At 36.8% G+C, this 24,161-nt stretch overlaps 1 protein-coding gene across 1 annotated transcript; it reads right to left on the bottom strand.

Annotated features, from left to right (window-relative positions):
- Window positions 1–6,516: 6,516 nt before the first annotated feature.
- Window positions 6,517–23,883, bottom strand: Cd274 (CD274 molecule). The gene is made up of 8 exons (XM_026391501.1): window positions 23,843–23,883; window positions 22,395–22,504; window positions 19,015–19,080; window positions 17,858–18,199; window positions 12,113–12,397; window positions 9,947–10,048; window positions 8,254–8,313; window positions 6,517–7,195 (listed from the first exon to the last, which is right to left on the bottom strand). Exons 3-8 carry the CDS (start codon window positions 19,064–19,066, stop codon window positions 7,173–7,175), a joined length of 864 nt encoding a protein of 287 aa, XP_026247286.1. The 5' UTR covers window positions 19,067–19,080; window positions 22,395–22,504; window positions 23,843–23,883; the 3' UTR covers window positions 6,517–7,172.
- Window positions 23,884–24,161: the final 278 nt, after the last annotated feature.

The following is a 24,161-nucleotide window of genomic DNA, read 5'->3' as shown; positions in this document are numbered from 1 at the left end:
ACCCAATTGTCCAACATATCAGCTTGGGAACCAAATTCCTCAACAAGACTCCTAAGGCACAAGAAATAAAATCAAGAATCAATAAATGGGATGGTATCAAACAACACAGGAAGCAATCAATATCGTGTACAGAGATCCTACAGACGGGGAGAGAATCTTTACCACCAGTACCTCAGATACAGCATTAATTTTCAGGATGTACAAAGAACTCAAAAAACTTAGCACCAGAAAAACAAATAAACCAATCAATAAATGGGCAAAGGAACTGAACCAACACTTCACAGAAGAAGAAATATGAATGGTCAAAAAATATATAAAAAAATGTTTAACATTTCTAGCAATTGGAGAAATGCAAATTAAAACTACACTGAAATTCCATCTCACTCATTTATACTTTTGATAGTGCCAAATGATTCTTTCTAGATGTGGTACCAATTTACATTATGACTAGCAGTGTAAAGAGCACAGATTTTCTTTGTTATGTTTACCCTTAATGAAATGTGAAGCAGACTCTTTTGTGAAGGCTTCCTAGGCCCTAGGATTCTCTCTGCTTTAGTTTGTTTTGTGTTGCTGTACCCAAAGTGGAATCTGAGTACTTTATAAAGAAGAGAGGTTTTTTTTTTTTTTTTTTTTTTTTTCAGCTTGTGGTTTTGGAGGCTGAAAAGTCCAAACTGAGTGGCTACAACTGGTGAGGGCTTCATGTGGTGTCACAACATAGAGGACGGCATCACAGGGTGGGAGCCTGTGTGACACCAGCCAGCAGCACATGCAGAACTAACACAGCCAGAGAAGAAACAAGAGGGCAAATAGAGGAAACTGAGCTCGCTTCAGGTAATTTATCCAGCCCCTGAGAAGAAGAACTGAGAACAGCACTCCTGCACTCTCCTGAAACCTAACTCACTTTCTGAGAAAGGCATCAATCTCTCTTAAAGCCTAACTACCACCTTAAAGATCTGAAAAGTCCCACCACCTCCAATGTTGGACTGGGGACCAAGCTTCAGCATATGAATCTTTGTGGTACAAACCACACACAAACTATAACATTTTCTCTCCTCTACTTCAGTATTGCTGTCCTCTCTTACTATTTGAGATATTTTCTCAAAGTCTCATATTCTATTTGAACTATTACTTAATTATTCATGAATTTATATATACCATCTCCTCAGTTAGACTGTAGACTCCAATGAGGACCTAAATGTTTCTCTGAATCCCTCACAATGCCCAGTAAGTGTTCAGCCTGTGGAAGACACCCAGTGAGTAACTGTCTCATTTTTGAGATGTTTATAGTGGAATTGTGGAAAAGCCAAGTGGAAATTCAGGTATTAAATGGTACTGTGTATGTCTCAGCTTTGTCATGGGGTAAGGAAGGGAAATGTTTATCTGATCCTTAGCTTCAGAGAAGGAGAGCAGAGGTAGAAGGAAACAAAGAAAAATTCCATGTGTTGAGATATGCTGCAATTCTGCCACAAAACCTGCTGGTAAACCCCTCTACTTCTTTCAGCCTGGAGAAGTTTAAATTTAAAGACTGGGTAGATCTTAGCCTCCCTTTCATCAAGAATGCTGCTATTCATTTTCTCAAACTTATATTTGCAGTAGGTGTTCCTTTAACAGGGGCCAAGATCTAACATTCCTAACCTCTCCATCCCACCTTGGTAACCCTAGCCTGAAAAACTGATATGGGATTAAGTCATGAGTGAGATTTTGTACTCTCTTCTCTCTTCCTGGCAAGATAGGGTTAACAGTTCTCATCTTGCTTTTTTTTTTAATATTGAAGATTGAACCCAGGGACATTTTATCACTGAGCTACATTTTCAGCCTTTTTATTTTTTACTTTGAGACAGGATCTTGCTAAGTTGTTGAGGCTGGCCTTGCACTTGTATCCTCCTGAGTTAGCAGGAGGTGTGTGTTACCATACCCAGCAGCTCTCATCCTGTGCAAGAGACCTCCTAGAAAGGTCACACTGACTGGAAGGAGGAAGTTGGAAATTTGTTTTCAGTGATAACGCTTCCTTGGATTGAAATGGATTTATAAACTTCCTGCAATTTTCTACTTTAGAATTCACAATCAGACCTGAGACTGGTAACAACTGGATATTACATATGATAGCTTCACAACTATGAATCTCAGAACCATATATTTTAGCCATTGTTTGGCCACTTATTGCCCATTCAAAATTAATGTCTTATTTTTATATGCATTACTTATAAATGGCCATTTTATGTTCTTGTGTTGAGGAGAAAAGATATAAGTAAATTTTTAGCAAGAATGATAATAAGGACTTTTGTTTTCCCTCTGTTCCTGCTGATGGGCAGAATCACAGTCTCTGGGACAGAAGTCCCCTGTGTTTCTCCTTTGCTAGCAAAACAATAAAACTTCTTTTTCCTTTTTTTCTCAAAAAGAAAAAAAAAGAACTTCTGTTTTTAAAACTTCCAAGTAATATCACTATATACTTTTCTTGCTTTTCAAATATTCCAGTTTATTTAATGTTCCTGATTTGACTCTCCAGGCAAACACAGTGCCTTTATTTGGTACAACTCCCTGTCAGAACATAGCATTAAATGAGATAATGTATGAAACACAGTGCCTGGAATACAGTATACATTCACCAAATAGTAATAATCATCATAATTAATTAATGATAAGACCCACTTACACTTACTTCATTTGTTCAAAACTGACTTCCTTAAAAATGTAAATGATTCTGGGTATTTTAAATTACAACAGGGGGTAAGTTGGTTTATTATAAAAATTTTCTTGAAACTTTGGGAGCCTAGGGTAGGGAAAAGTTCTAAAAACAGGATAATCTGTCTTCACAAATTTGATCAGGGATATCAATAGTGCAAAGTCATTTCTGAATTCTCAGGTTTAAAATAGTAATAATCTTTCTGTGCATGGTGGTGCATGCCTATAATCTCAGAAGTTATAGAGACTAATACAGGAGCATTGTGAGTTCAAATACAGCCTTAGTAATTTAATAGGTTCCTAAGCAATTTATCAAGATCCTGTCTCAAAGTAAAAAATGAAAAGATGCTGGGGAGGTGGGTGGCTCAGTGGTTATGTGTCCCTAGGTTCACTCCCTGGTTTCCCCCTACCCTGTTAAAAAAATAAAAAATAAAAAAATAAAAATAAATAAAAAAATAAAAATAGCAATAATCTGTATGTTTTCTAAAATATTTAGATAAAAATATATTTACCTGCTTATGGCAGACAGCCACAGCTTGAAAAGTGGCTGGAGAAAAGTTTAATGAAAGCTATGGCTCATTTTAAGTTTTTTTTTTTTCGCTAGGAGTTGAACCCAGAGTCTCCTATATGTCAGTCAATCACTGTACCACTGAGCTCCATCTTCAGCTCTCAGGTTATCTTTTCTATACACAAACCCTCCCAATGTCACAAAATTCCGGCTGTAACTATGATCACCAAAGCCAGCCAGGAAGATTGTTTCTTTATGTTTTTCCCAGATAAAAATGGTGAGATATTGCTCGGTGTACTAGGGAATGTGCATATAATCCCAGCTACACGGGAGGATAAGGCAGGAGGATTGCAAGTCTGAAGCCAGCCTGAGCAATTTAGTGACAGCCTGTCTTAAATAAAATAAAGGGCTGGGAATATAGCTCAGTGGTAAAGTGACCTCAGTTTCAATCCCCAGTACTGGAAAATAAACGAAGAATCTAATGTATATTATTAGAAATAGCCAACATCATCCTTTAAAAACATCTGATTCAGAGAAATGATCAAAAGCCTCATTAAATTGAATTTGATGACTAAGTACTCAAACAAGATGCCACATTAAAAGATCCATTCTTCCTTGAATGATATCTTGTTTTAAAATCTAGATGTTTTTCATGGTCCCACTCAATTCTTAGACCTTCATCCTCAATTTGGCCTGGTTCTAGGTTTCTCAGTTCCTTTTTAAAACCTGGAGATTGAAATACATCTAGCTTCATGTGCTTTAGCTTGTACATCATGTTTACAGATCTGAGAAGGGTGTACTCTGGGAGGAAAGCCCCTTGATTTCCATATGCCTCTTGAGTCTCCCTCCTTATTTCCTATCTTCTCTCCCTCAGATCTTCAATATGGATGACAGATTTTTTTTTTTTTTTTTTTGTACTGGGAGTGGAAGCCAGGGACTCTTAACTTCTGAACCACATATCCATCCCTATTTATTTATTTAAATTTTGAGGCAGGCTAAGTTGCTTAGGGCCTGGCTAAGTAGCTGACACTGGTTTTGAACTTGTGATCCTCCTGCCTCGGCCTCCTGAGTTCCTGGAATTACAGGTGTATACCACTGCACCTGGCAGGGTAACAAAATTTGTGTTTTGTCTTGGTTTTGTCCTAAAAGAAACTATAGAAAGAAAATAAACATTTTCAGTGAATTATTTTAAAAAATGAATTATTTTGATTTCTTTCATTATGTAGGATTCAAGAACATGCTGTGTAAGCTGGGCATGGTGGCACATGCCTATAATCCCAGCAGCTCTGGAGGCTGAGGCAGGAGGATTGTGAGTTCAAAGCCAGCCTCAGCAATGGCAAGGTGCTAAGCAACTCAATGAGACCCTGTCTCTAAATAAAAAATGCAAACTGGGGCTGAGGATGTGGCTCAGTGGTCGAGTGCCCCTGAATTCAATCCCTGGTACCAAAAAAGAACATACTGTGTAAACCCAGAATCTATTATCTATCTATCTATCATCTATCCATCCATCCATTCAATATGAAGAGGGCTGCAGATATTCCAAGTAACTTTTCCTATTGGTAGATAAAACTGGAAGTGCTTTATACAACACCAAGAAAATAAGACAATGGACATATTAGCATAATGAGAAACAAAATAAATATTTTATTAAATTAATGCAAGTACAAACAATGACAATCAAATATAGAATTAGATGACATTTCTGCATATGTAATTTACAATGAAACACAAAACAACAGGGTTAAAGTGCTTATAAATCCAACACCACGAGGTGTTGAGACTTAGGAATGGAGTGAATGTATGGAACAAATGAATGTCTTGCTCATCCACAGTCTGTATCAAACAAAGGACATTGTCACACAAATTATTGTATAAATAAATAAGTAGAAACACATAACATAAGGGGTTCTGTTGGAGACTCTGTTTCTTCAGTATTGACACGTGGCAAAACAAAGAAGATGCTAATAAATTGCCAGGAGTGAAGGAAAAGTTTTGAAAGGTCATCTGAATCTCAGCACTTCTGGAAAAAAATATCTTATGAGGCCCATGTAGGAATAAAAGATGGTGACATTGAAGGGTTTAAGCAGAGAAAATGGGCCCTTTCTGGTGCAGATAAGGGTCCAGGGTAGCCAGCAGCCAAGGTACTTTGCTGGAATTTCCAGAAATAACATGTAATTATGCAAGTGCAACATCAAGGTGGAATTTATACTAAGGGTGTAATGGGGCATGCCTCTAATCCCAGAGGCTGGGGAGGCTGAGGCAGGAGGATTGCAAGTACAAAGCGAGCCTCAGCAATTTAGGGAGGCCCTCAGCAACTTAGTGAGACACTATCTCAAAGTAAAATATAAAAAGGGCTGGTGATGTGGCTCAGTGGTTAAGTACTCCTGATTTCAATCCTTGGTATAAAAAAAAACATATTTAAAAAGTTTTTGACATGTTTCTTGCATACAGAGTTAATAATAAGGCCATTGCTAGGTACAATGGTACATACCTGTAATTCCAACCACACAGGTAGCAAACACAGGAGGATTGCAAGTTGGAGGCCATTCTCTGCAACTTAGCAAGACTCTGTTTCAAAATAAAAAAGGCTGAGGATGCAGATCAGATCAGAGATAGAGAGCTTGCAGGGCCCTGTGTTCAATCCCCAGTAGAAAACCAAACCAAACCAAACAACAACAACAACAACAAAACAACTCTGCCCTTCAATGCTGAATTGACTCTTGAATGACTCACTGTAACCTGAGAACCCATGGGCATCACTTTGTGCAAACATAAAATAAGCATAAATGGAGAAAAAATGAAAAGAAGGTGCTAAAAATACCACACACTACATAGAGAAGTATGGTAAAGTCATATCAGGGATAAATATAATGCTAGGAAAGGAATTCCAGAGTTATTTTCCACAGTTTTTTTTTTAAATACTGACTTGCTATAATCTAAAAATTGCTTTATTATCATGTTTATGCAACTGATATTTTGTCTTGCTCACTTCTGTAGACTCAATGCCTGGCCCAATGCAAGGCACATGTAACATACAAAGATATTTAAACACTTTTTAAATAAACACATTTCTTAAAATAGAGATGTAAATTGTATTCCAAAAGGACAGCAGATAAATTGAGGAAATCTGAAGACTGCTATTTACTGCTGTGTACAAGCTACTTAATCTCTTTGCTTCCACAGCTGCTAAATGGATATAATAGTGGTTGTAAGGACAGGAATATATGGGATCATGTGTGTATAGTACCACACAGTTATAAATCTGATATTTAAAGGGAACAGATTTTGCAGCAGACCCTTGAGGTCTGAGAATAGGATTAGTCAAGTCAAACAAAGTATCAATAAGTTATATAAGGTCAAATCCTATACAAACCAATGGCTTATTTTCTATGCTTCCAATTTTTAATGTCAGTTACAGAGAATACTAGTATCTAGATGTTTCACTGAACACAAACAAGCAGTTAAGTATAGAGTTTGGTGACAAAATTTTAACTTCTTCTATAGTATGTCTTCAAAAGAAATCATTCATAACCACAGTCATATGACAAGACCCCTCAGACTGGAAATAAATAGAAACAACTCATTCTTCAACACTGTTGCAACACGAGGAGGTGGAGAAGACAAGGAGAGGCAAAGGGCACTTCTGCAAGAACATCCATGAAATCAGGGATCCTCAACCCACTTTCCTAGCATGAGTGATGGATGGTTTGCTTGGAGACGCCTCATTCAGAAGTGTTCTTTGTCCCTTTTACATGCACCAACAAGTCTCTCAGCTTATGTTGAAGTGCCCAGGTTTCCTTCCAGGCTCCCCTTTCTACTCCCATCTTTCTTTGTTCTCCTCTTCTTTCCCCAGGTTCCATTTTCAATATTTGGGCCTTTTAATTCCAACATCATCAGCAGCATCCCATGGGCCCTTTCATCCATGAACTCCCAAACAACAGGCCAAGAATCCCTGCTTGAAAAATGTAATTTTCAATGCTGGTTACGTCTCTTCAAACTGTGTATCTGAAAGAATGATAACAGTATATTAATTGCATGGGGTCAGGGTTCTGGAAAAACAAGAAATTGACAAGAAACGAAACTCATATTTTCTAACCATTTGATCAGTGTTCAATAAGAGAAAGGGGCAGATTATATTTATGCTCAATTACCCTTGAATGATAAAATATGACTAACTTCTGGTTTGCTTGGGAATGTCCTGGTTTTAAAACTGAAAGTCTGATGTCCCGAGAAACCCCCAAGTTTTGAGCAAACTGGGAGGGTCAGTTCCCTAGGATGACCCACACGTAGACTAATTAGCTGTACAGCGCAAATTAACCACCTGATGAAACCTACCTGGGCTTTTTAAACTTGGGCTCATTGTTAAATGTTGTTTCTAACTACATTAAAATAAATTAGAAGATTTGATATAATTGTTTTAAGTTCTATCAGCTGGATGAGGTTTCTCTGCCCTTTTATAAATGTAGGCATTTGTAGCAAAATGAATTGAAGCAGATAGGTGAAGAGTAAGGGTCCATGGTCAGGTTAGTGGGCCCACAAACTTGGTTTTTGGTCACAAGCTGTGTATTTGGGGGTATTTTTAATTACCTTCATGAACCTCTGTTCTCTGCCCTAAAATGGAGATAATTCTAGTATTAGAATACTAGAATTCTCTCATTCTTTTGGTGTGTGGGGTAAGGGGATTAAATGAGACACTATATACCACACACTCATCAGTTAACAGTGCCTGGTATGCAACACTGTAGGATTAATTATCCACTCACTTAAGTCAACATGGTCCCCTGTGGCAGGAGATGTTGGGATGCAGGGCAAAAGAAGGTTAGTGAAGAGAAGCTGCCTTCTCCTTTCCCCTCTTGTCTCCTCTTTCCTATGGAGGGTCAGTCCTAAACCTCCTCAGAATGGAAGGGGTTCTTAGAGTTGTGAGGCAAAGAGGAACCAGCAATTCCAACAACCAGCCTTTTCCAAAAGGAGGGGAGACTGTGATGGACAGAATTCTCCTCGTTATTACTTTAGTTTTTTTATTCATTTTCCTTTAACTTCCCAATTCTTTATGACATTCTTACCATTTTGCTTCCTTGAGTTTATATCTTGGATGCCACCATTCTCCACATCTAGCATTCTCACTGAAGAAAGAGAAATAATTTTCATTTTCATGTAGTACAACACCATACCTTACACAGTGACTCAAGTTTAAACTCCAGGTTCCTATGAAACATTTTTATTCCCTAGAAACTCAGGTGAATTTCCTTATTCCAAGGTCCAAACCCAAGAGATTAATTAATTCCGCAGTTTCGAATATATACTTTTGCTCTTAGATTTTCTTTAGGAGTATATACTTTCATTTCCATGGTTTTAAAAAGAAATGGACCATATTCTGAGGCACTTTATTGGTTTTCTGGCCATTCCCAATGCCAACTAATCTTTTCTCCAAGGGAATATTCAAAATGCAAGTTGGTAATAATCATTTCCTCGTGCAAATCCATCCCATCTCGATACCTCTGTTACTGAAACTTGACCCATATATTCTGGCTAACTGTCTCAGTTCTGTTAAGGGCCTACTCTTTGAAAATAACTGATCTGTACTCATTCAGTTATATACTTTCCCAGGTCCACCCACCCTCCTAGGGGGTTGTGGGGAATTTCTAAATGAGTATTGGAATTCCCTTCATATTCTACTTCCCTATGTGACATCAGACACCTCTATGTGAACATCATCATTGGATCTCTCGGTACATAATCTCAAAGTATTGGGGGGAAATGTTTACTTTGAATCATCTTAGGAGGAAATTATTTGAATATACTCATTTTCTTGCATTTTAATCATTCCTATGGGCGTGTAAACAAATAAGCACATGCAATTTATTTTTAAAATTATGTAACACTCTCCTCCAGAAATCTTGCAGTATACTCCATGGTAAATATATAGCTCTATAGAAGGAACTATTTATTTCTTAGGAAACTCAGAAATGAGCTCAAAGGCTGGGATTGTGGCTCAGTAGTAGAGCGCTCACTTAGCCCGTGTGAGGCCCTGGGTTCGATCCTCAGTACCACATCAAAATAAATAAATAAAGGTATTGTGTCCAACTACAACTAAAAAATAAAAAAAGTTTTAAAAAGAAACCAGCTCAATATAATGTTGTAACTAATATAAGACTCAAATTCAATGGAACCAACAGGAATTTAAGTATATTCTCTTCTATAAATTTGTGGTTATTTGCATAGTAGAACGAAGCTGCATGACACTGAGTCTTCTTCAGCCTCCATACATGCCCATTCTTCTACCTCTTGCCACTATACACCTAATCTTCTGGCAATTCCACTCAGCTTCACTGTGATTGCTATTAACAGTCAGATATCTTGGTGCCACCGTGCAAAACCAAGCCAATTTCCTTGCAGACATTATTCAATTCTCACCCTTTGAAAATGCAACTACAGGGTTCAATGCCACCCTTCAAAATAGGTATAGCAAAATGAGCAGCATTGAAGGAAGAGATAATACACAGTTTCCACACAGTGGCAAAGCTAAAATCCATTTGCATAGTTGAAAGTGGGCCCTGAGAGGGAAAGCTAACAGGAAGGCAGCATAAGGCAGTACTCTAACATTCTGAGTGGGATAGATTCTCCCTGATGGGGATTGTCCTATACATGCAGGACATTCAGCATCTCTGGCTCTGCCTATTAAGTGTCACTGTGGCAACAATGAAACCTTCAAAGACTTCACATCCCTAGGGGAGACCATTGCAATTAAAGAAATACCATTTTTTCTTAAGCAGAACAGGATTGTCAATGCTGCACCAAAGCAAAACAGTACAGCTCCCAGCTTCACAAAGTGATTCCTTTGAAGTAATGTAGATGGTTCTGAAAAAGAAAATAAGACCAAAGAGAAAATTTTCATGGGAACTAGTCAGGGAAATAATCATCCCTTGAAGTATAATTTTATTTAGTTTCAGGTTAATTTTCTTAAATCCTGAAGCTCCTGGCTAGTGAGTGGCTAGAATGATGAGATATCTCTGACAAGAGAATAGAAGTAGCATGAGAAGTGGAAGAAGGTCTGGACTTGGACAGATGGACTTGGGACTTAATTCTGGCCCCACTGGACAGCTTTGAGATCTCCAGCAAGTCCTTTAACCAGACTACAAAATGGAAAGGCTAAGAAATTTCTTGTGAGGTGCAATTTCTTGTGTGGTGCTTACATAGTACCACAGGGAATGCCTGCTCAATATTAAATGGCAGAATGCACTATGTTACTTTGTCTTACATTCTTTAATATAGAAGTTGGAAGTCTACTGTACATGGCAAGGATGGCCCACTGTGGAACCTGGAAGGCCAACTGGCACTGTTCAAGGAGTTTCTGCCTCCCCACATCCATGGTCATGATCAAGGACCAATATTTGTTATCTTTTTCCCGAGTTTGAACACCTTGGGACACCATTGGTTTCTCTCACCAGTTTCTCTGTCTGCAGTCTCATGCAGGGGCTAAAGGGGTCCCACAGCACATGCATGCTTGGAGACTGCTAACTCCTCTTTCACCATAAGTCTGTTCTTGCTTAACCTCACTACCAGCTGAGACCCGTGATTCCTAACTTCCTACTTCGAATTTTAAAGTCATAACAGCAGCTGGACTTTGTGTATGAAGCCTGTTAGTTTATAAAGCCTGTTCATACATATTTCGAGTCTCAAAACAACATTACAAGTTAGGCATACCAGGTAAGAAAAAATCCCCAATTTGCAGTTGAGAAAACAGACTCATAGCCGTTAGGTGACTTACTCCAAGTTGCCACACAAATAAGTTGTCATAAGACAATTTTTAAATGGCAGGAATCCACTAATAAAGCTCTTAATTGAAGGCCAATCCCAGAAACAGCATCTCTACTTTTTTAAAGCCTTTTCGCTCTTTTTGTTTAAAAGAGCACCCTGGATTGGTTTTTCAAATGGGTTGACTTTTCTATCCAATTTTCCAGTAGTTTTCTCTGAAGTACATGGAGTTTTTCTGTCAACATCTACAGGGGGAAGGGGCAGTGAAAAGCACTTCTCATCAGAACACCTTTGGGTTTGTACTAATCATCATGCTTATCCTCCTCACTTATTCAAATGGCCCAAGACTCATCAGACACTGTCACCTATTCCACCTACTTCTGCTGAGTAGTGGGAATAAAAATACTTGAATTTGGGCTCACAGGGTCTCAAATCATTTGCATATACTATAGCTTATTTTTCCCCTACAAAAACCTTGATATATATATATATATATATATATATATATATATATATATACACACACACACACACACACACACACATACACACCCCCTTCAGGGAATCAGGGAATGTGGAACCCACAAAAGTCTAGTAATTTACCCAGGGACATGCAGCCTTTCATTCTATGGTCCAACCAGGATGTCTTGAGTTGAAAACCCACAGAATAGCTTGAGAGAGGAGCATTTGGAGTAAGATAAAAAAGTACATTCCCTTTGCTTCCTGGCCCAGAAACTGTGGAGAGAAGGGAGCAGCTCTGATGTGCTAGACTTTGGATTCCTAAAACAAGTCCTGAATTGAGTATTGTTCTCAGGTTCCTCCTGATGTCCCAACTACAAGAGCATTTCCAACATACAACTGGATTGCCTCTTTTCTTACCTGTTTCCTGGATAGTATGAACTGTGTCCTATTCTTCTACAAATACCCAATCCTTAATATACTACGTGGCAAGTAGGGAATATTCCATAAATATTTGCTGAATGTGTATTAAGTAGCATTATGACTTGGATGCATGGAAGTGAGGGAATAGCATAATGGCATACATTTTGTAAGTACTATGCTATTCATTCATTCAACCATCACTGAATGACTATGATGAGCAGGCATAATGGTAGCTGTTAGGGGACAGTGTTAGACATGTTTTAGTAAACACATTCAGAATATTACCTGGGATGACCAATTCAGCGGTATTGTTTTCTGTGAAACTTAATCTCTTAAAAGTACAGTAGAAAATCTCATTAGCTGTTGTGTTGATTCTCAGTGTGCTGGTCACATTGAAAAACTTCTCTTCCCTCTGGGATTTGGTGATGGTGGTTTTAGCACTCAGGATTTGGTGGTCACTGCTCGTCCAGATGACTTCGGCCTCAGGGTAGCCCTCAGCCTGACATGTTAGTTCATATTCCGAGGTAACCGGATCCATAGAAATTCTTTGGCTTATCTCGCGGTATGGTGCTGCGTCATGAGAAAAAAAGAAGTCAAGTTTTTCTCTAGACATGTATCTTGGTGTTGTCTACATTAGAAACCATCAATGCAGGCTGATTCTCAGAGAAAGAGGCTTAATGGTCAGCTTTCTTAGCAGTAGGGAAGCCCTGCCTGTTGACCTCAACACTTCTATTCAAGCACAGGCCAAGTCTGAGCTTTAAGAAACAACTGTCTTGCTATAAAAATCATGTTAGTATATGAATACATGAACCAGTTTTACTCCACATCGTATACAACCACAAGAATGGGAAGTTATACTCCATGTATGAATGTCAAAATACCTTCTACTCTCATGAATAAATAAAAAGAACAAATAAAAAATTTTAAAACCTATGTTAATATATGTTTTGGACTCAAACTAAAATATAGACTAAAGTAAACTGTCATCTTTAAACAAGTAGTCTTTCTATTCAAATATGAAATGTCTATTTATTCACATTTTTTATGTTTTTCCCAGCAAAATGCTATAGCTTTCATAAAGGGCTCTGTTTCTTCTTAAATTTAATCCTGGATATTTCCTTTGTTTTTATTGTAAAGCTGTCTTCATAAACATGAATCTTTCTAGCTAGCATGCACTATACCTTAGACTTAATCGAATAAACTGATTTTGATAGTCCTTTACTTGTTCAACTTTGAGTCAATGATCAGAAGTTAGATTTGAAAAGACATACTATGTCACTTGTGAAAATTAATACTTGTTCCTAGTGACCCTTTTTAAAGTTTAAGTACATTTTTAAATTTGAGAATGGGTTAAGATCTACAAAAAAAAGTTGTAAAAATAATAGTTACTATATACTCCTTACCAAGATTCCCTTATTTTTCACATCTTACATTACTCTGGTACAACTGCTATGACTGAAGTGCCAACATTAGTACATCACTATTAACCACATTCCATCATTTATTCCATTCCACCAACTTTTCCCTAATGTACTTTTCCTGCTCTAGGATCCCATCTGGGTTACCATATATGATTTTAAAAAAAAATTTTATGTTTGCTATTTTAGTACATCTTTTAATTATTATATTCATGGCAGAAAGTCTAATTAGTTTTTAGATAATTGGTTTGAGAACTTTTTAGGATTAAGATACTCAGTCTGCTGACTATTCTAGTAGATTGTTTAATGCTTATATATAGCATAAGATTTATATTCATGTTTACTCATTACAAGTACATCAACATATTTTTAATTCTGTTGACATAACCATTGCTTTATACCTAATACTTTAATGAACAACTAATCATCTATAACTCTCCAATTCTTTACCAAAGACATAACAAAAGCTTTGTGATATAATACTTTCACAGAGATTTAACAAAGCGATTAGCATAAAACAAAATAAATAAATAATGATGTGATGTTTTGGTGCTCTTAAATCAAGGAAATCACAACCAATAAAATCAATATAATTATGATTTTGAAACACAAAAATAATTGGGCCATCCATCTTTTATCTGTCATATTTAAAGACCACTTAAAAATGAATCCACTGATTATACTTCACAAACTGCTATTAACATAACAGGATCAAGTTCACATAGCACAGAGCTTGGTTTATGGGCGATTCGAATTTCAACCTAAACTTACTGTTAGTGATAAATACTAGGGTTAAAATGCTTTTGCCTTTTTTTTTTAACACTTCTATTATCACTTTAAATGGAAGAAGGGTGAAAAAGGATGCTGTTTCACACAGAGGAGTAAGTACACATATGATGCAGCCCTAAGAGCCAACAAATGAGTGGTTCACTCCACAAGGACTGAGTACATAGCTGCACATTAGTCCCTAAAGTGGGGAACATGTGTGAAGGTATGGGAAGAAAATGTAGAACTTCCACTTACATGCATTTCTGTCATATCAATTAAAAAATAATTTAAGCTTCACAAGCTTTGCTTTTTGACACTGGGTCTCAGTCAGCCACACAGGGGTCTTACAGGAAGAGGACTTTCACAACACCAAAGGGAGAATGAGGACCCAGTTTGTACTTACTATGGATTTTCAAATTCTAACATCTACTTTTAACTAATCTCATGAAATGAACAACTAATTAAAAACTTTTCCACAAAGAAACCAAGAATTGAAGATAATACTAGTAATTTAAATACAAACCAAAAGGAAATGTCAGAAGGGATTTTTTTTTACCAACTACTTTATGAGGTTAAAACAATAAAGACCTAATTGGACTTGACAAAGTGTGGACTAAAATCCTCAAGATTATCAAGACTGTCTACCTTTGCTAATGATGAATTTTACCCTAAGGTGCATTATGCCTTGCCATATAAACTAATGAGTGAAGCATCTCAATTAGCAAGATATTAAAAGTATTGCTTGGTAATTTTACTTTACTTTTTGAAATGTCTATTTTTGTATATTCCTAGAACATATCATGTACCATATGAAGTTGGTGAAAGTCATCCTCTTTGCCTTTTAAAATGTCAATTCCTTATAATACGATCTATATATTAGTACAAAGTATATTCTTTATAATTATACACACATTAGTTTAAAATGTTTTACATTTTTTGCTGACTTCTGGTTTACTAGATCTAGAGCACTATGCTAATGTTGGTTGATCAAGATTAAGAAAAGTTCAAAGTAGTTTTGAAGTCATACAACCTGATACACATGCCAGAGGTATAAAGGTAGGCAGAAAAACATGATTATTAATGACAGATTTTAGAGCCAGTCTGCTTGGGTTTAGAACTCAGCTTTACCACTTATTAGTCTGATGGCCTTGGATAAATTGCTTGATTTCGCAGCCCTCAGTTTCCCCATTCTTAAAATGGGAAGAATAATGCCACATATCATTGAATCTAAGATACCTATCAAAAGTACACATTCAAATTTCAGAGCTAGTAAAATGTGAAAAATATTCACCTTAGACAAGAGTCATGTTGAAGATTAAATGAAATGATTTAGGCAAAAAAGCTTAATACAGAGCTTAACCCATAGAAGTGCTACCCAAGTGTTAGCAGTAGTACCGGTAGAGCTGCTTCTCTTCCTCTTTTAATACTGAAGTGTACTCTTGTGGCAATTCCTGATGAACACCATTGGAAATAAATTTCCACATATTATAACCTGTTCACAAAAGGTGCAATAACACCCAAAGTGATAAGAATTGAGTTAATCCAAAACCAAACCTTTCCAAATTTCACTTTTGAAATGCTTCACTTATAAAGCCCCGTGGTGAGTAAACTCCCTGTGGGGAGCTGTGTTACCACATATTTGCAGTGATGGGAAGAGAAGTCCAAGAGCATTACTGTGAAATCATTTGCATAAAGAGGTGACTCAGTAGTTCTATTTCCTTAGGTTGTAAAATTGTGCAAGCTAGCCACCAAATGTCCACAGGTGGCAGTGCCTCAGTGCAACTGAAGCTTGGTGGCTGGCTTGTTCTCAACACAGAATGTTGAGACCTGCTTTAGCTCAACTCATCTTCCTGTATGCAAATAACAAGATGGTTTGGGATGAGAGGCTAATTTATAAACCATAATTCCTGTATGCAAATAATAAGATGGTTTGGGATGAATGGCTCAACAAACCAGGTTTCAAATCTGGTTGGTCACTTGCTTTGCTTCATCAAGGATCCCTCCTAGGAAAAACCTTCAGTGCTAGAAGATCTTTTATTATGTTGAAGAGATATTATAGAGCCACAGATAACCTGGTATAAACTCTTCTCATTTACAAAATCAGCCATCTGCCTGCATCCTCCTGACAGGCTGATCAGAGACCTTTGGAAACAGAAACTTAAACTCTATGCTTCCTTCTTCCTGACTGCCAGGTTGCTGTTCTTTCACCCCATCCTAGATCTAGCAAGCTAATGGCTTAAAGCTTGCTAATTTATTTAATTGCCTTTGAACACAATAGATACCTAATATTGCTGATGAACCCAAGAAAAGTTGACAATTTAAACAACCACATCCCAAGTTTTGTTTTTTTTTTTTCCCATGACTGTCTTGAGGGAGAAGCAAATGGTAAAACATAATGAAAATCAAGTCTACTTCATGAGGCAAGTGACATTTTCTTAACATCAGTAGCATTAATTAAGCCAGCATCAGACACCCAGTAATGTGCCATAAAATGGATGCATTTCTCCTAATCACTATATAATTTTTATTTTTGAGTTTATAATTATCAGTGATCTTTCATAATAAATCTAAATTTTCCTGTTTATATCATGGACCTTCAGATTGATGATAGTTATCTTAGGAATGGGAAGACCAAGGGGAGATGAATGAATTCTGGTAAATATGGGGAGTATAAGAACAGAAGATCTGCCAGGCGAGGTGGTACATGCCTATAATCCCAGTGGCTGGGGAGGCCAAGGCAATAGGATTGCAAGTTCAAAGTCCAGCCTCATCAACTTAGAAAGACCCTAAGCAATTTAGCAAGACCCTGTTTTAAAATAAAAAATAAAAAGGGCTGGGGATGAGGCTCAGTGGTTAAGGACTCAATCTCTGATACAAAAACAAACAAACAAACAAACCAGAAACAGAAGATCCTTTGGGGTTTTTTTTTTGTTGTTGTTCTTTGTGGGAGTTTGGATTAGCTGCTCATTCCTGGGATCCTTTTACCTCTCAATTCTATGAAACTCAACAGTGAAAGCAGAGGTGGTCAGCTAAGGTGCTTTCCTTCCCTTAGCTAGTACCAACCCAATACTTTGAACTCTAGTGACCTGATGACATAGTTATGGGTCAGTACTCAGGAATTAACACTTACAGTTCCTCTTGAACACTCCAAGATAACACTGGTACATACACTCTTAAGATAAATACATGCTTGGTGATCAGAGTTTGTTGGCATCTCTGGGGACAAATGGCTTTCTTTATACTTGATGTGATTATTTTTTGCCTTCATAGATTGGCTTAAACTGTTATTGAATGTGAAACTAATTATGGGATTTGTTTTAAATATATTTATTGGGGTTTGAGACATACAGACATTCCAAGGAAGGAAAATACAGCAGACCTAATAAAATTAAAAAATAGCAATTGAATTAAAATAATGAAAAAAAACTTCCAAAGGGATATACAAATAGTATTAACTATATTTGCATGCTGTGAAAGATAGTGGTAAAGGGAGGAAGGAAGCTTTTACAATTCATTTTATTCCTTTCCATAGCATCCAAATTATTTGCAGGTACATGTATTGCTTTTATAATAATAAAAAAGTAAAAACTGGGAATTTATTATGTGGAAAACTGAACATACTGTATAACATGGCTCTGTGTTACTTGACTCTGGATCACCAGAGACTGCCAAATAAAAGGTGCTCAAAGAAGTACTCACTAGATGAGTATATGAATGAATTAGTGAACAGGTTGCTGGTATTCTGTTGGAAATTAAGTCTGAACTTCTAAGAATGATAAGCTCTCAACACTTAGGATATGTTTTTCATTAAGGTTTAGCTTTCTTTATCTACAATAATTCTTACCATTGACTTTCAAGGTAATCCACTTGTAGTCTGCACCACCATAGCTGATCATGCAGCAGTAAACCCCAGCATCCTGCAATTTCACATTGGTGATCTGAAGGACAGCATTTCCCTGGTAGAGCTGGTCTTTCAATAGCCAGGCCCTCTGCCTGTAGCTACTGTGCTGAACCTTCAGGTCTTCTTTCCCATGCACAAACTGAATAATTTCCTCATCCTCCTTTCCCCAGTAGACAACTAATGAACCCAAGTCTAGTTGTTTTTCTACTGGGAATTTGCATTCGATTGTCACATTGCTGCCATATTCAACTACATACAGGTCCTTGGGAACAGTGATACTAAAGGCTGAAAAGAAAGATGGCAAATCTTCAGAACATAGAAAATTCCTTAAAACATTTACAAAATGGGTAGAGGGCTTGCAATCACCTTATCCGGTGAGTTATAGGATAATTATATTTAAGGATTTTAGTTCCTTAAAATACATGTTTTATCCAGTGGGCTTGAAACATGTTTTGGGACACTATTTCTGATCCCTGCATTACAATTATAAAACTAGCTAAACAAGTTGCCCCGCAATTTGTAAACATACATTCCTGTAAAAATATTATATGGTGATGGAGAACTTATAACCACAGAGACCTATTTTCACATGGACATCCCCAGAATGTCCTTTGCTTTCAACACAGTCTGAGTGGTAGATTTCATAATCTTCTCTTCTTACTCCCCTATATTTTTGATCCATTCTCTGGTCAGAGGTAAGTGGGTATGGAAATTTAGAGAGGACCCCAGTATGTTTCCAGTGCTGTGTTACCCTTAAAACTTCGATACACACTAAAATTCTTCCTTAGAATATTTTCATCAGGAAAAGCAGGTCATAAGCAATATCAACAGTGATCCTGGCTTTGTTTAATATAAGCAAATAATGTACGTATAGGCCATTTCTCTAGAAATTTTCAATAAGTTATTCATGGGACATAATTGAATTTTGTTTCTTTCAATTTGTCTGTCTTTATACAATGTCACAGGTGATTTTTTTAAAAAATGAAATAAGTAGACTGTTCTCTCTATACAAATTATGTCCACTTAAAATTATTTAAGTTTTTAACTCATGGTTAAAATAGCTAAAATACAGAACCTAATGAAGGGATTTGGTGTCTTACCGTTCAGCAAATGACAGAAGGATGTGAATATAAAGACATTAAACATCGTCATCTTTTTGCAATGACCTAGTTATGGAAAACACAAAAAGAAGACTGCTTTATTCAACAGTTGAACACATAGCACAACAGGAGGGCACTTGGCAGTTCTAAGTGAAATAGTCCTGATAACCAGGTGATGACTGATGTTCTAAGTGTGGAACCATAGCAGGGGAATTTGGAAGTTAAATACCTTTATTTAATAGCACAGAACTGCATAAAGCCAAGTGAATAGAGTTACTGTGATGAGCATCTTTAAATTTGGTTACAGGCCTGAAAAAAACTGTAAATTGTAATGTACACTCAACAAAAGCCAAGAAGAAAATACTTTGCCCAAATCCTCTCAGTTAGTTCATGTTTTCTGCACGGTAACTTATCTAGAAACTCAAATGTGCCCTATGCAAAAATTTCAAAGTAAGGAAAATTTGACTTCTACTTCTCACCTTCCAATATTTTTTTTTCCTTCTATGACTAAATATTTTCATTTTAACCTTTGGCTCTTCAAGACTTCCACTCTACTATAACAAGTAGGCCAGATGCATCCCTCAAAATCTTTTATGCCTCTCACTTATTCCAAACTACAAATCCTACTCTTTCAATAAACAGAATTTGTTAGTAACAAGAGATGGGAAGATGAGAGAGTTGGTCAATTTATGTTAAGATATGAATGTCTCATGGTCACTCTCCCAGAGTTATCTATATTCATTCTTTTCTTCATTTTATCATCTTGCTTAAAGTTTTACTGAATTTTTTTATTCAGCAAACCATTGATCGAGCACTTCTTCTGTGATTGACACTATTTTAGGAACTGGAGATATGGCAATGAATATAAAAGAAAAGTCATTCTTCTCTTGGAGTTTATATTCAAGTAGGGGAGGAAGAGAAATTTGTGGTATTTCAGCCATGCTATTTATTTATTAACACATTTTTGTCTTTTGTGTTATATTTATACACTTTGATAAGAAAGTCAGTATCTCTCCAACCTCTATATAAATACACACAAAAATTAATCAATGCTACAGATATATAAGGCAGAAGATTAATGTTCCCAATATATAAATAGCTCCTAAAAATCAATAAGAAAACTACAGTAACCCAAGAGTAAAACAAGTAATAATTTCTAACATACAGCTCAGAGACTAAAAAATACCAGTAAACATAGGAAAGGATGGCACCAATAAAATGTATATTTAGGATATAAGATACCATTTTCACTTATTAGCTTGACCAAAATTACAAAGATTACTAATGTTTGGTGTTTATGAGGACATATACAAATAGGCTTTGTTGCCCATCAATGGTGGGAAGGAGAAGCTGTATATCTTTTTTCCGAGGGCTATTTGGTAATCTTTTTTGAAATTTTAAATGTATCTGTCCCTGTGACCTTTCACTCCTCTCCTAAAAGTCTATCATACAATCCCACAAACACATACATACAATAATATATGTAAAAACATTGCATTGTTAATAATATCTCAAAACAGAAAAAAATACCCTAGATGGTCTGAATGGTTAAATAAATTTTGTTCTGTTGATATGATATCATTAAGGATAGAATTCAGTACATGTATATGTATTGCTTTTGCAAAAGGAGGCATAGAAAGGGAACTTCAGAACAGAGAAGCAGAAATCCATTTTTGTTCAACAAATAAAAAGTGTGTGTGTGTGTGTCTTTAGACATAGGAAATGTCCAAAATACCGACAATGATCATATCTATGAGTGAAATTAGAGGGAAGGCAAGTAAGTTTTCACCCACTTATAGTTTTTAAAAGGAAGAAAAAGGATAAATGGGATTGTGATTGATTTCATCAGTGTTTTTCTGAGTTTTCAAATGAATAATGGTTTTACTTTTCTTATCAGAAAAAAAAATGATGAGTTTTTGGCAAACTAAAGTGGTATAATGGAAGAACCCCAGAAATGGAGTCCAAATATTGAGGTAGAATGAGGATATTAATCTAATGTTTTTCTTCACTATAAAAGTGATATAACCACATTACAGAAAAAAGAGAAAGGAGGGAGAAAACCCTCTATTCTATCACTGTCATGCAGGGACATTTAGTAATAACCTGGAAACATTTTTCATTGTCAAAACGGGTTTTGGGTAGGGGAGAGTTGCTGCTGGTATCTAGGAGTGAGGCCAGGAACGTGCTCTGAAGCACAGGACAGCATTCCTACAGAAAAGACATATCTGGCCTAGAAAACAATAAGTGCCAAGGTTAAGAAACTCTGTGACCATTGTATTTCAGGAAAATATTTTTCTTTCAGTCTCTTTCCCTATGAATCTTTAAAAGAAGAGAATGTTAACATACATTTAATATTAATTTTTATTGAAGGTTATGATAAATGTTTTCCATTTGGTGTGTGATATTCATATACATTATTTAATAGTCTCATTCTATTCATTTATTGTTAGGTATCAAATTATTGCCAATTTAAAAAAATCACAAGTGTTGTGTATTCAGAAACTATTTATTGAGTGTTTATTATGTGCCAGGCCCCAGGTTAGCCCCTAAAGATAGATTTCCCCCAAAAGAATTGCTGATCAAGGAGAAAAAAATATTTTCTTGGTTCTTATTCTGAAAATTGGTACCATTATATAGTATATTCATCCACCTCTGGCATTATTTAAAATTTTTTTCCTAATTTCATTACTGAAAAGTACAACTTGAATTTTTTGTGGGTTTGTTTATCGTTTAGTTCTTTGGGAATTATCTGATAACTTCTTTGTATAGTTATGCTAACATGTTTCTTTCATGTTAAAAATGCATATATGAAAATATTAAAAATAAAATGAATCATCCTCTTGCTAGTTCAAGGTGCACAATTCTTATTTCTTTCCTCTCCAGCTACACTGCAGATAAGAAGCAGGAATATAACTAATCCTTTGAGGACACAAAGGTTGCAAAAATGAGGCTGCAGCATCTGAGTGTTTTTTCATTGAGCCAGTATTGATTATAGCAAATTATAAAATATTAATGTGACATTATAAACACAAATATGTTTATCAGGCAGTAGAGGATTTGGGATACCCCTAATTACAAGCAAAGCACTGTTGAATAAAACAGAGAGACACTAAATTCACTTGTGGGTTACAACTAATTTTGAAAATGTTTATGGCATACTCTGGTGGAGTTTTAATCCTTTAATGAATCTGGTTGAAATTTTAGATGCAATTAAAGTTTACTGAAGGTGATGGATTAGATTTGATATTTACCTAATTCTTCATCATCCCTTCTCCTCTAAGGCTTTGTTCCCTTGGAGTTCAACTATCATGAGTGGGAGAAGAAAAGGGGGAGGAAAGAGACCATGTAAATAAACATGTTCTTTGATCTCTAAAACTCACATGAGAGTAGTTGATCCAAGAGAACACTGATGTCTTCTTCAGGTAAGAAACTGACCTTGTGTGAATTCCCAGACAAGAGTGGACACTTTCACAGAGCAATGAAATGTGACCTGGGGAAGAAACAAGGGCTCGTTCAGGATGGGGAAGTGGGTTTGCCCCTGGGAGAAGTCCAGTACAACACCAAGGAAGTGATACCATTGTCTCTATCTTCCCAGGGTAGGACGGCTATGAGGAAGATGCAACAATGCAAGTTTTCTTTCTCAAAAGTAAAAGCAAGGACTAAGAGAGTTGATCTATCAAATCTTTAGTAAATTTTTAAGCTCTATTAAACTGTACTAAACCTCATCCCCCTGCCCCAGTCACACTGAATCACTCTTGTACATTTTCCACATGCGACTTCAAACCCCCAAGCTATTTCTCAGGCTTTGTGGAAGACCATACTCTGACTGCTATCATGTAGCTTCTACCTCACTTTCCACTGAAAAAAAATCTACTTTTTGTTTTTTCTTCGAGTATCATAGTTCTCCTTATATATTGTTGACCACTGTCGTTGTCAACTGGTACATCTTTTCTGGAAGGCAATTTTAAATATTCATGAAAAGGTCTTTCAAATATACAAGACACTGACTATTTACACTTCTAACAGTTTATCTGAAGGCAAAAATTGGCAATTTCCTAGAGACTTATGTGCAATAGTTTGGTGAATGGCTAGCGTAGTGAACCCTATGAATAACCATTATGTTCAGCAATGGGAGGGTAATATTGGTTCCGTAGCACCATGAAATACAACAATTAAAAAATATTTTAGAAGGCTACTTAATTCATAGAAAAGCATTCACAGTTAAATATACAATAACAACAACTAGTTAGAACAATGGTACTTTTACTCCTTGTGTTTTAAAGCAACCCCAAACTGAATTTAGACATAGGTCAAAGTCAATGTGTCTAAGAAATGTCTTAGCATTTTTATTCTTAGGCTGGTCCACTCTTCCTCCAGGATTCCCTTTGATCTTTCAAGCAGATACAGCAAGAAACTTAGGCCTTTGCATCCTGGATCTCAAGACTGGAAGGGACCTTCGGAGATGCTGAAGGTGGGATGACTTACCCTGAGTCACATTACAAGTGATAACTTAATGTTGGACTAGAAGCCAAATGTCCCGGTTTCCAATCTAGTAATTTCTCTCTAGACCCAGCTACCTCTCAGGACCGTATCCATGCACATGCCCTCACATAAAAGATTGACATTAGTGCAAAACAATAGCAACTGTCAAAAGGCCTGTTTTTAGGTCTTAACTCTACCATACAAATGAGTTCTGCTGCACCACAAAGTATCACACTTCCCATTTCCCTCTCCTCTCTCCATCCCAAAGACCCAGTCTTTTAAATGCCTCCTGTAGCGACCGGAGACACCTGGAGTGGGTGCGGGGCGGGAGAAGGACGCTCCCTACCTGCGGGTGGGGAGACTCGTGGCTGGCTGTGCGGGGAGCCGGTACCCAGGATTAAGCGACCAGGGGGTGTAGCGGGTGCGCTCTAAAGACTCGCGAGCGAGGGCGTCCCCGCCCATCTGGCACAAAGCTCCGCCCCAGGGCAATTCCACTAGGTGTGTGGGCTTTTCCCTGTCAGCTAGGTTCTTGGGATAAGTATTTATGAAAACGAAACGAAAAGTGAAACTTTCCAGCCCCGCTTTTTCCCGTAAGTAAGTAAGGTTTTCATGAAGAACAACGCTCAGCAAGTGAATGGAAATATATTCTCAAAAGAAAAATTTTT

This window comes from Urocitellus parryii, chromosome 4 (assembly GCF_045843805.1).
Source record: "Urocitellus parryii isolate mUroPar1 chromosome 4, mUroPar1.hap1, whole genome shotgun sequence".
NCBI lineage: Eukaryota > Metazoa > Chordata > Mammalia > Rodentia > Sciuridae > Urocitellus > Urocitellus parryii.
Note: the sequence above shows the minus strand (reverse complement) of the source record. Positions and strands in the feature narration are given on the sequence as shown.

What these genes read in the sequence shown, in the direction of transcription:
- Cd274 (XM_026391501.1), bottom strand. Translation starts at nt 19,066, where the DNA reads ATGACGATGTTTAATGTCTTTATATTCACATCCTTCTGTCATTTGCTG. An exon ending in CTTCTGTCATTTGCTGAACG is followed by an intron (nt 18,200 to 19,014) that starts GTAAGACACCAA and finishes CTTTCTTTTCAG; the next exon opens with CCTTTAGTATCACTGTTCCC. An exon ending in AAACTCAAGGAAGCAAAATG is followed by an intron (nt 7,196 to 8,253) that starts GTAAGAATGTCA and finishes TCATTCTTTCAG; the next exon opens with ATACACAGTTTGAAGAGACG.